This window comes from Cetorhinus maximus, chromosome 20 (genome assembly GCF_964194155.1).
Source record: "Cetorhinus maximus chromosome 20, sCetMax3.hap1.1, whole genome shotgun sequence".
NCBI classification, from domain to species: domain Eukaryota; kingdom Metazoa; phylum Chordata; class Chondrichthyes; order Lamniformes; family Cetorhinidae; genus Cetorhinus; species Cetorhinus maximus.
Window position 1 is genome coordinate 3,604,769 of NC_135898.1, and position 13,512 is coordinate 3,618,280.

Sequence of the window (13,512 nt, forward strand, 5' to 3'; positions counted from 1 at the left end):
ACGGATCTGGCTAGGCATAAAGTCAACAATAGGAACCTGTCTGTATATAAGCGGCAGTGCTTGAATCATGTAGCTTACTCAATGTATTGATAGCAAAGAGGCTACTGGTCTCCCAACCACCTATCCGTGCTTTTCACCCAGTGACAGACCCGTAATCACCCTGGTGTTAGTTATACAGACTCCCTCCAGAGACAAAGCTAGATTAAGTTCAACTTCAAAAGAGAATTTGAGGAATACTTGATGGGGAAAAAATTGACAGGGCCAATGGGGAAACGATCAGGGGAGTTGCAGTATTATTAATACATAATGTTAATTGCTTCGCTTTACAAAAAAAATGGCACTGACACAATAGCCTGAATACCCAGTGCCGAATCATTCCATGAACTTGGCATTATACAAGGATTTGACATTGTTTCACCTTTTAGTAAAACCAAGATGATTGTGTTTAAAGAATTCCATAAAGTAGTTTATATATGTGAACAAATGCCTTAACATCTTGCAGTTAAATAGCACCTCTTGCAGAGTAAAACATCCAAAGCACTTTACAGGAGCGGTAAACAAAATTGGGATCTGAGCAACCAAGGAGAAATTAGGCTGGGTGACCAGAAACCTTGGTCAAAGATTTAGGATTTGAGGAGAGAGAGAGATGGAAAGATTAAGGGAGGACCTTCCAGAGCTTAGGACCTAGGCAACTAATGTGTGGCCACAATGGTGGAGTAAATAAAAGCAGGTATAGACAAGGGAATTGGAAGTGTGTGGAAATAAAGAAATTGAGAAGGACGAGGCAATGGTGGAAGTTGAACATAGGGATGAACATTTAAAAGCGGAGGTATTCCTGGACTTGGAACCATTGAATTGCACACAACAGTTTTAATAGTTACAGCTCCTTTGTTTTTCAATGGGTCCAAGAAGCTGGAGTAGGGATGGTGTAATACAGGTTAAAGGTTGCTAATACCTCAAGGTAAATAGCATCACGTGGCTAGCATTACACTGACGAAAGAGATGCAGTGGGAGATTACTGGGAAATATACTGCATTGCAGTAAATAATGTGACAGTATAATGAAAGCAGCATCAAGGTGTGCAGTGGCTCAAAAAGGCACTCAACATCACGTTCTCAAGAGCCATGAACAAATGCTGGCCTTCTCAGCAACACTCACATCCCATGAAAGAATAAAAATAAGTTAATACATGGCATCACTCCATGAATACTCCAGGAGGGAGTCGGCTTTAGATCAAGTTCTGAGGTGCGTTTGGCAGTTCGTGAAACCTTTTGCTTTCTGTACTCACCCCCACTCTCCTCAGTTGATTGTTTAAGGCCATCATTTCTGTTGCCCTTGGTCATAAACTATAAAATACATGAACCATCTTCAAGTCTAAAAAAGCACTAAACTTCTGTCAATTGTTACACATTCCCTTCAGTAAATGAAACTAATCAAGGGATATCTGAACACTCCCTTTTGAAAATGTTGCTGAGAATTCTCAACATCATCATCCTTCATCTTCCTGTTAAAAACAGAGTGGCCCAGTTTCAGCTGAAGCCAGAGAATGAATGCAGAAGAAACACTCTATAAATGCACAAGTCCTGATCTTGTTGTATAGACAAAAGGCAACTTGGTTGGTGAGCAAGATGTACCTGCAGCCTGATGAAACCTGTTGTCATGTTACAGGACACAGTAGCAGATTGTGGGATCGTACAGGTTCAACGTGGAGTAATTTCTAACTATGTTGTTATTGCACAAATAAACACCCGGATACAGTTTTGTCTAAATCAACAGAATGGGAGGCCAGGCATTTCTGTAAAACTTCAATCGTGCCTTGGGCTGTCCCAAAGCACGTGAGATCAATAAACTGCTTTTCAAACGCAGTCATTACTGCTGGTAAACTTGGCAAGCTCCATCCAACAGCAAATAACCAGAGAATCTGTAGGTGATGGTGTTGGTTGATGGAACAATATAAGAGGACCCTGATCTTCTTCACAGGGTACTGCACAAACATTGTGCAAATAGCCCAGCAGGCCTTGGTTTAATGTCTGACCCAAAAGATGCTTTCACTGACAGCGCAACACTCCCTCGGTTCTACATTGAACTAGCCGATATCATAAGCATGTCCTAGAGTGGGCCCTGAGCCCCGTAAATATCTAACTCGGAAGAGAGTGTCTCATCCAATGAACCAAGATGACGCATTTTATGTTTGGCGAGTAGTGCAAACAGCTGATGTTGCTCATCAAAATAAACTGACTGTTCTCACGACAATCTTGTGTGATCTAAACCACTATTGGCAGAAAAGCCTGAATAAGCTCAGCTACAGTATTCATTAGATGGAGGTCCATGCTCATTCTGATCAGTGAGGTACACCTTTACATTTCATCCATTTACAGCATTGAAAGCAGTGAGGCCAATAAGCACTCACTTCACTCTTTAGTAGGAGATCAAATTCAGGCAACAACAACAAGATGATGATGTAAAGCACTGCGCCGTCTCAGTGGTGTAGCACCTTGATGTGGACACAACAGCTTTGGAAGTTTTCTGCATGTTTCAGCGCCTGCAATTGGTTCCATATTCCTACTGAGCTGCATCACATGCTGGCATTTCTACAGGTCCCCTGTGAATACTAACACACTTCAGGGAATTCCCTGTAAATACTGATACACCCCCCATTAATCTTAGTGCCAAGGATAAACAGCAAGTGCCCAACTTTCCAGCTATAACTGGAGACTTTCTTGATCTGCAGCAACACCAACAACATCCTAGTGAGTCAACATACACAGCAAAATCCAGGTACCAAGGAAAATACAGTGGATGCAGAAAATCCTGAAATAAAAACACGCCTTGCTGGAAATACTGAGCAGATCAGGCAGCATTTTTGGAGAGTAAAACCAGAGTTAACATTTCTGGTTGATGATTCCACTGCTACCACTCACACCTCCTCTATACTCATCTTTTGTTTTTTTACTTGTCCCAGTCCCATCTCCTCTTGCCTCACACCAACATCCCATTTGTCATTTCACCCCATCATACATTTCACCCTATCACAGACCTCCCTTTTTGTTCTTACCCTAACACCACTTCCCTGCCCGTACATGTTTCACACCTGGTCTCTAGCTCATGTTTCTCAGTTCTGATGAAAGATCATTGACTTGAAATGTTAATTCTGATTCTCTCTCCACAGATGCTGCCTGACCTAGTGAGTATTCCAGCATTTTATGTTTATGTCTATAAAATCTAGATATTTAGGATTATATATAATAATTTTAGAAAGGAGGTTCGTGATGTCTACTCCATTTGGAAACGACTCTTCAAACAAGCTATTTGCGAACCACTGGCATAAATGACGACAACACTTTCATCACCCCGAACCTCTAAACCGTTCTCCCGAACTTCATACTGAAAAATCCCTTCAGTGTAACACTGCATTATCTTACCTTCATTGCCTGTGGGTTTCAAATCAAAGCCAACGATGATCAGGTGTAGCTCATCAGATTTCAAAGACTTGCATTTAAATGGCACTGTTCACAACCTCAACAAGTCCCAAAGTGCTTTGAAATGTCATAATGCAGGTCTCAGAAAGATTGCTAAAACAGCAACGCACTATGTAGGGAGTGTTAAGCACAGTGAGGACTGATGTAGACAAAGGTAGGCAGCCATCTCACCAGCAGCAATGAGATGAATGACTCGTTGTTTGGTGGTATCAGCTGGGGGGGGATATCTCTGTTTTGCATCCAATAATGAATCGGCAATGTGGAAAGCCCACTTGAACCACCATGACAAATACACATCTCTTCTGAGGATTCTGGCAATATTCCGTTCATTGGGTACAAGATCAATGCATCACCCTCCACTATGTGTCACAAACAAGCAGAGTTATATAAATGACAATCGCAATACTGCTAAAAACTGATGTCGTGGAATAATAGTAGCCTTGGCTCAGTGGCTAGTGCACTCGCCTTTGAATCACAAGGTTCTGGGTTCACTTAAGTCCACTCCAGGGCTTGAGTACAAAAAAAAACAAGGCTGACACTCTAGTACGGTGCTTAAGGAATGCCGCACTGTCAGAAGAGCCATCTTTTGGATGTTTCATTAAACTGAGGTTCCATCTACCTCCTCGGTGGGTGTAAAAGATCGCTTGGTGCTATTTTGAAAAGTAGGTGAGTTTTCTCTGGTGTGCTGGCCAATATTTATCCCTCAATCAGCATCACACACACACACACACACACACACACACACACACACACACACACACAAAAAATGATTGCCTGGGTCATTTTTACATTGTTGTCTGTCGCTGTGTGCAAATTAGCTGCTGCACTTCCCATATTACAAGAGTGACAACGCTTCAATCGTACTTCATCGGTTGCAAAGCACTTCGAGGTATCCAGCCCTCATGAAAAGAGCTCTATAAATGCAAGTCTTTCTTTACGACCACGAAGGAGCTTGCTTCTGGAAATAATTAGAGTAAAAAGAATCCTGATTCCTTCCCAGTGATCCCTCAGATGGCAGATGAGCAAACTGCTCACTTGGTTCAGTTGGTTGCAATCTCATCTTTGTGGGTTCAGTCCCACTTTAAAGACATAATCTAAACTGACATTTCAGTGCAGTACTGGGTTGTTGGAGTTGACCTCTTTTGCAGGAGATGTTAAATTGAGGTTGCATCTGCCTGCTCAGGTGAACATAAAAGGTCCTGTAGCATGACTTGAAGAGGAGTTAAGGGGGTTTCCAGAGGCTTCAGCCGATAATCATCCTACAATATGCACCACAAAGGACAAATTAAACAATCAATTATTCATTTCATTGTCATTTGTGGGACCAAGTATTTTTATGTTCTCCTTTCACAGTCCACAACACTTAGGGAGGTATGGATGTGTTTAAGTGGGAGATGACATCCTGTTTGCTCCAAATATGGATTGAAACCAAGAAAGAAACTCTCTCCATCAGATGTGGATATGTGGAATGGACAGTGTGAGAAGCTAGCTAATATAGGTTTAATTGGTACCTTTAAATAGCACTAAATCAATACTTTTTGACATCAGTCACTACCCCACTCGTCCCCCTCACCAAGAGATAGAGGAAGGAGCAAAGGGACTCTGAAAGTAACGGGGTGGGAAATGGAATAGAGGTGAGCAAAAAAGCTCAGTCTTTAAGGAGGCTCTTAAAGGGCGAGAGCCAAGTTTCAGGGTGAGGCATGGAAGGCTGAAGGCAAAATAAAATCTTCAATGGTGAATCGAAAGAAGCAGGGCTACACCAATTCAGAGGAACAGAGAGTTCGGTAGGAGAGTTTTTTGGGCTTGACGAGGTTAGAGTTAAGGAGGGAGTATGGCTATGGAGGGATTTTTCAAGAGGAGGATGAGAATTGTTTTTATTTTTAAAGCAGTTATGAAAAAGGAATCACCTTCGATTCTGATATCCATATCATGATGTGAACAGCATCACGAGAGCCATCGACAGCATTCCTCAGATATAAAAGCAAACAGCGATACAGCTGACACCACAGACTCAGCACAGCACGGATAATCAAACCTGCTGCCAGCCCATCACTAATCCAACACACTGGGTCGACACAATTTACTTTTGAATACAAATGATTGGAACATTTGGTGGAGGGCTTCGAAATGGTTGGATTTCGGTTTCTCTCTTTTAAGCTACTGGCATTCCTCACAATAAGTCGGAGAGGTGCTGATTTACGACTGCAGGAGAATTATAACATGTCCCTTTAACAACAACTGCTTGCATTTTTACTGCGACCAATGCTCGTAATACAGGTCAAGGAGCTTGACAGAAGCATTGATCAGACAGAATTTGTCATTGGGCCTCATGAGAAGATATTAGGGCAGGTCAAAATGCTTGATCAAAGAGGCAAGTTTGAGGAACATTTGAAAAGAGAGAGTAGATAGCTAGAGAGGTTTAGGGAGTTGAAAGTACAGCCACCAATGGTGGAGCAATTTAAAACAAGGCTGGAAAAACAGATAGCTTGGAGAGTTGCAGGACTGGAGGAGATAAGGGAGGGGTGAAGACAAGCCTAATTCACCAAGTCTAATTATTGCAAGTACACACAGCCTGACACAAAACATTTTATAATTTCTCACAAGGATCTGCAGGTGATAAGATCCCTGGAAATTCTCGGCTCCTTGTCAGAAAATGATAGCATTCTCTCGTTTTTTTTAAACATACAGTTGACTGAAGCCTGACAGCTGCTTAAACATCTAAGTATAACAGTTCAAATCATATTCTCAAAAGGCAAGAAGCTGCACCTTCAAGAACAAAAGCAAAATAATGCAGATGCTGGAAATCTGAAAATAAAGCAGAAAATGCTGGAAATACTCAACAGGTCAGGCAGCATTTGTGGAGAAAGAAGAACAGAGCGAATGCTTCAGGTCAATGACCTTTCATCAGAACTGGGAAAGTTAGAAATGTCTTATATTTTGAGGAGCTGAAAGGGTGGGATACTGTTCTCGATCTTCCCGCCTGCACCCACCCCTTCACTTGTCTCACCTCTTCCATTTCTAACTTTCCCAGTTCTGATGAAAGATCACAGACATGAAACATTAACTCTTTCTCTCCCCAATGATGCTGCTCGACCAGCTGAGCATTTTCTAATTTTCCATTTTTGTCATCTTTAAGAAGCTGCCCTATAAAGATGCAACTTAATTTGAAGAAACTCTGTATAACAACAGCCAAATAAACCCAGAATCATTTAACCCCAGAAGGCTTTAGTGAGACCATATCTGGAGTAATGTGAACAGCTTCAGTCTCCTTACTGAAGAAAGGATATTCTTGCCATAAGAGGGGGTCCAACAAGGGTGCAAGAAGCTGGGACCAGAGGGATGTCCTATGAGGAGAGCTTTAGTAGACTAGGTCCACATACCCTCAGGTTTAGGAGAGGTGATCTCATTGGCACCTGGAAAATTCCTAAAGGGCTCACCAGAGTAGATTCTGGGAGAATGTTTCTCCTAGCTGATGAGTCAAGAACTCAAAGTCATAGTCTCAAAATAAAGGGTCGGCAGGGCAGAAATTTCTTCACTCAGAGGGTTGTGAATCTTTGGCATTGTCTATTCCAGATAGCTGTGGGTGCTCGGCCATTTAGTACATTCAAGAAAAGAAAATGTGATTTTTGAACAATGTAAGAATCAAAGGCAATGGTGGATAGAGTACAGCTGAGGTAGATCAGCCATTATCTAACTGAATGGGACAGCAGGCTTGGGAATCTGATCTATTCTGGCTCCTGTCTCTCATGAGGCCATCCAGTCCTGCACTGAATTTAGGCCCTTCTTGTAGGCTGATTTTACACAGTCCTCTGTCTCTGCTTTTTCCCAAGACCTAGCTGATTGCTCACAACTCTTCATATAGCATCAAGAACAAGCTTAATCCAAAATTAAGAGGATGGGGGATAATTGGACGAGGACACACATGCATTTTTTCAGTTTTCACTTTAAAGGCAAACATTCTTTATTTTTTGTAATTTCACAATTGATTCCTAAGTCCACATTTGGAGGGTATCTCTGCAAACTTGCCATACTGCAGTTACACTACCAAAGCTGTGACACCTCCACTGGTGACAAGTATACATCCACATTATCGTCATAAACATGGAAACAGGAATTTATTGGATTATAACAAATTGGATTATGTCCAGTGACATTACCAATACGCCACTGTCTCCTGCAAACACAGTGGCTTTAATGTATAATGTGGGAAATATATAATGTATAATGTGGGAAAATGTGCCATTTTGGCAGGAAGAATAAAAGAGAAGTATATTATCTAAATGGTGAGAGCTCAGAGGTGCAGAGAGATCTGTGTATCCTACTGCATGAATCACAAAAGGCTAGTATGCAGGTACAGCAGGTAATTAGGAAGGCTAACAATGTTATCATTTATTGCGAGGGGAATTGAATACAAAAGTAGGGAGGTTATGCTTCAGTTGTACAAGGCACTAGTGAGTCCACATCTGGAGTGTTGTGTACAGTATTGGTCACCTTATTTAAGGAAGGATGTAAATGCGTTGAAAGCAGTTCAGAGAAGGTTTACCAGACTAATACCTTGAATGGGTGGGTTGTCTTATGGAGGAAAGGTTGGATAGACGAGGCTTGTATCCACTGGAGTTTAGAAGAGTAAGAGGTGACTTGACTGAAACATATAAGATCCTGAGGGGTCTTGACAGGGTGGATGTGGAGAGGGTGTTTCCTCTTGTGGGAGAATCTAGAACTAGGGGTCACTGTTTAAAAATAAAGAGTCGCCCATTTAAGAGAGCGATGAGGACATTTTTTCTCTCTCAGAGGATTGTGAATCTTTGGCACTCTCTTCCTGAAAAGGCGGTGGAAGCAGAATCTTTGAATATTTTTAAGGAAGGGGTGGATAGATTCTTGGCAAGTAAGTGGGTGATAGGTTATCGGGGGTAGGCAGGATGCAGATTTGAGGTTACTATCAGATCAGCCATGATCTTATTAAATGGTGGGGCAGGCTCGAGGGGCTGAGTGGCCTGCTCCTGCTCCTTGTTGTATGTATGCTCATATGCTTTTCCCCTCACTCTCTAAGAATCCTCCTCCAGCCTTCCATCCTGTTCACATCTCCGCTCCCGTGTCCACCGTGCATTGCTCTGCTCCGGACCAGCAAACTTCAGCTGTCTAACCCTCTGACGAGGCAGTTTCTTCCCTAAAGCTCTCACTTTCTTTAAAGCTTTCTTTAAATCAACTTCCTTGATGGTGCCTTTGGCTATTTTCCTCTAATTTTCTGGTGACTCAGGCCCAAGCCTCAATCTGTGAGGTGCTTTGAGACAACTTAATGAGTTAAAAACATAAATGACAATTCCTGTGTGCTTTTTAAGGATTCTTCGGGACAATGCAGTTTCGAAAGGGTATATTGGTCTTGGAAGGAGGGAAGCACAGGTTCACCAGAATGTTACCAGTTCTCCAAGGGTTAAATTATGATAGCTTACCTAAACGAGGCTTGTATTCCATGGAATACAGAAGGTTAAGGGACGATTTGATAGATGTTTGATGGATTCTGAAAGAAATCAAATTGTGTAGATAGAACCTTTCCATTGGTCAGGGAAGTCAAGAATATAAGCTTAAAATGAGAGACTGGTCATTCAGGAGAGAAGCTGGGAAATACTTCATGCATTCCTTCCTGCCATCTGATCCTTTCCATGACTCCAACACTACCGCCTTCCTATCACTGCATCCAGCTGATTCGCCCACCACTCTGGTGCCCAGGTATCAACCAGCCATCCTAGCTAATTATCGTTCTTTTTGTAAAGAAATATCTCCAAGTATCAGTCCCTGAGTTGAACTTGACAACTAACGCAATCTTAACGTACCTGAAAATCTTGATCGAGATTCACCTGTTCCATCTCATCAAGGATTGTGTACTTCTGCAAAGTCTCTTTTAAGACTTGTCTCTTTGAGACTTGCTCAGACATTCCTCACAATTCATCCCGATAACATCGAGGAATGTTGGTCTTGGGTGTCAGCCTTGGCTCCCACCTTAGGGTTAGAACGCTAATGTTTCAGTAGCAGTAAGGACTGCCGCTTTGGATGCGATAAGAATCTGAGGCCTCATCTCGCCTTTCAGGTGGACATGCCAGATCCCATGGTGCTGTTAGGAGGATGACAGTCAAGTTGTCCCAGAAAACTCATCTCTCAGCAAACAACAGTAAAACAGATTTTCTGGCCATTTCCTCAACGCTGTTTCTGGGAACATGCCAAATGCAAGCGAGCTGTCACTTTTCTCTTCATTGCAATGGCAACACCTCAGTAATAATTCACTGACTGTGGAAGCCTTCTGAGATGTCACGGAAGGGATGGTAGAACTCAAAAGTTCTTCCGACTACTGACACTCTTCTCTCTGAAGTTCCATTTCAAATTCAACATTTTCTCTTTGTGTTGAGATTGTGATTTAGTTATTTATCACATTGCTGTTGTGGGATCACATTGTGCACAAATTCATTTCCCTATATTAACACAACTCGACAGTATGCGCATGGCTGTAAAGCACTCTGGGACATACCCAGGTCATTTAAATGCAATTTCTTCCTCACCAGTGCAGCAGCCCAGGGCTTGGACATGTGCAGTATTCCATGGGAACAGGTCCTCTTGGAGGCTCGACCACAATAGCTTCAGGGAGTTCTAGTGGATTTCTACACGACTGAATTGATAACATAATGCAGCATCCTGCAAACCTCCACTCCTGTCTTACACCGTTTGGACGTAGCGATTCAACCGACAGCTCCTCCCACAACTCTTGGCAAATCAAAAACACGCACCTATTTTACTTCAAATAAATGTTGCAGGTTGAGCTGCTCACTTTCACAACTAAACGACTGAGTACTGGCAAGCTGATTCCAGGTTGAGGAGGTGAAGTAATCTCGCAGTCTGTTAGAGAAACTGCCTCACAAAGGAAGCATTGCAATGTTAAATATGCTTAAGCTCAATGTGCATCACGGGCAGCTTTGCCACCACAAGGTTCTTCATAGAATGTGGTATTCTCTGCCACAAACTAATTACTCTCCATAAAGAATTCCATTCTAACATTCCATTAATTCTTGAGTGGCTTATTTATACGCCTTCATAAATGGAAAATCCCAAATTAGAGGGGAAATGGTTGACAGAATTTTGGGTGGGGGAAGACAAAAATACATCTGGTAGCAAGAACACTGAGCTCAGTGATAAGAAGAACAAGAGCAGCAATGTCTAGAGCTCATTGTCACCGAATCATGATATGGACATATCTTGCCTGTTCTTTCATTGTTGCTGGATAAATATTGTGCAGCTTCCGACCTAAAGCAGTGCGAGCACACCATCATCACAAGGATTCCAATAGCTCACCACCTTTGCATGATGGGCAATAAATGTCAGCCTCGTCAGAAACACACCTCACAGCCTCAAGAAAAAAATGTTTCTCAAAATGTACACAGTGCAACTCATCTCAACTGCAGTGCAACTTCATCTCAATGCAAAGCAAAACTTGCAGGCCATCACAGTGAATAAAACATAGATTTATGGAATAAGTCTAACGACATTTCGTTATACATAATTTTTTCCAACTGACTTCCATGCAAGCAAACCATTCAAACTGTGTGGCAGATTCGATATAAATGGTTAGGATTTTCATAACTTACACTCAATTGTTGCAGGTATAAGTAAATAAAATACTGCAAAGCACGAAAAATTGAACTCATGTTAACTAATCATACAAAACAAATAGAAAGTGTAAAGTTTACATTGGAGATTAGGAAATATTTTCAAAACTAAAAGGGGAGATCAAGATTGTTTGCATCTCCTGTGTTCATTACAGATAAATAAATCTGTTTACCAAGGGTTACAAACTCAAAATAAAGACTGTAAATGGTGGAGACAGCCAGCGCATCCACAGAACAAGGCTGGAAACAGATAAAAGTTAATGTTTCAGTCCTTTTGTTACAAAATGCTAGCGTCAGATCTTATGAAACTTCACCAGATATGGCAGATGATCAGCTCATCAGAGAAGAGCGGGGAGAAATGCAAAGGCACAGGAAAACAGAATGATCTGTCAAGTGATGAAGAAGCTGATTCTTTTTGCAGAAGAGCAAATATGAGAACAAGTGATTTTGAAATAGACCATGTGCCCTGCAAATGAGACACAACAGCTTGAAATGATTATTTGTTCACTTCTGTACAAACATTTACATCATACCCCATGGGAGTGAGAAAAGCAGGTCAATAGACAGAGAAAGGTGCAAGTGCAAGAGGATAGTAACCAGGGAGTAAAGGAGATGAGGCAGAAAAAAAGAAATGATTGGGAAGGCAGAGCTGGAAATGCCTGGAGTGGAGTGGGGGGTGGGGTGCATGGGATGAAGTGAAGGAAGTTCTGCATTCCATACAAAGAATCATAAAAGTTATATGGATGAAATATATTATCTGTTTATGGCTATGACTTCTTTCTCCCAGAGAGATAAAAGCCAATTCAGGACCATCAAATAAAAAATAAGCTGCCTGTATTCAAAAGAGAAAGCACGAGTCACCAAATGAAAGTAATAACAATGTAAAAACCACTACTATTGTCTCTGCACTTTGCAATAGAACCATCCAAATCTGCACTGTTGATGCAGCAGCAATGTGATCAAGTTAGTTTGCACTGATCCTGAAAAGAACTGTCCTGTTGCATGTCAAAATCCATTTTGCTTTCAGTCTTGAAGACTGAACCTGGCTGCTTTCATTCAGGTGGTGGGTGGGAGGAGGGGGGTTGTGCAAGAGAGAATGCAAAACAAAAAATAAAGAGAGCCACAGGCCTGACACTGCAGCAACTGAGAAAGCCCTAAGGTTTTATTATTAAAATAGCATTGATGCAAACTCCAATATAAGAGCTCTTTCTGGCTTCAAGTATTTTTCTGGACAGGTCACTGCAGTTAAGGAATGGAGGCTGTTATGAAGGGGGCTTAGAGCAGCTCTGGGCCCAGTGTTGCTGCAGCAGGATCAGCCTCTTGTTTATTTACATCAGCTTGCCAAAGGCTTCAGGAGCCATCTCCAGCCCAGTACTCCCCGGTTACCACTGGCAACCCCCTCCCCCACCCCCCCTGGGCCCGCTCCACATAAGAAACCGCCCGCTTCAGCCGCCGATACACCACTCCCTCCTCACGCTGCAACCTGTAAACGTGCCCTCGCCGGACCCGAATCCTCCCGCCCACCACCGCCCTCCTCCTCCTCCTCCTCCGCCATCCTTCCCGCCACCCCGCACACACGCCTGGCGGCTCCATCACTGTTACCTGCACATGATCCGCCATTTTCCTCCATTCATGCTCGGCCTCGGCAACGCGCCTGCGCACTGCCCGCTCTCTTTCCCCCCGCCCCCCCCACACACACTACTCTTCCTCTCCACCCTCCCGGGTCCACTCCCCTCCACGCGCCTGCGCGCCCGCCGGCATCCTCCCCTCCCCACCCCGCCCCGACGAACACGCCGCCTCCTCCTCCTCCTCTGCGCCTCACTCGGCCTGACGCCGGCTCCCGTCCTGCGCGCCTGCGCACTTCCCACTCACGGCATGCTATTTTTCCATAGTTCTGATGAAGAGTCATACGGACTCGAAACGTTTAACTGTGTTCCTCTCCGCAGATGCTGTCAGACCTGCTGAGTTTTTCCAGCTATTTTTGTTTTTGTATCGTCTCCCACCGGCTCGGCTCAGGGCTGCCGTCTGCGCGCCTGCGCACATCCCGCACCCCTTGTCACGTGGATGGAGGCCCCGAGGCGCCGACGCCGTCATCACGTGCTCCAGTCCCGGGCTCCTGGAGCAGCGCAAATTCCACGGCAGCCAAAGAGGCATTCAATGCAGAGTGTCGGAAACATGCATTTAACATGTGCAGAAAGAATTGCGATTTAGCGTGCAGAAGTGCACTTAATGTGTAGGAAGCAAGGATTTAACATGGAAAAGTGCATTTAATATGTAGGAAGAAGAGATTTAACATGCAAAATGCGCCTTTAATATGTAGAAAGAATTGGGATTCAGCATGCAAAAATGCATTTAATATATAGAAAGAAGAGATTTAAAAT

The 13,512-nt window shown here is 43.1% G+C and overlaps 1 protein-coding gene across 1 annotated transcript in view; it reads right to left on the bottom strand.

Annotated features, from left to right (window-relative positions):
* xpo7 (exportin 7) overlaps window positions 1-12,806 on the bottom strand; it is an 84,554-nt gene extending 71,748 nt beyond the window's left edge. Inside the window, exon 1 of the mRNA XM_078565402.1 lies at window positions 12,734-12,806. Within this exon, the coding sequence (XP_078421528.1) occupies window positions 12,734-12,751 (18 nt within the window). The 5' untranslated portion in view covers window positions 12,752-12,806. The remainder of the gene's footprint in view (window positions 1-12,733) is intronic.
* Window positions 12,807-13,512: the final 706 nt, after the last annotated feature.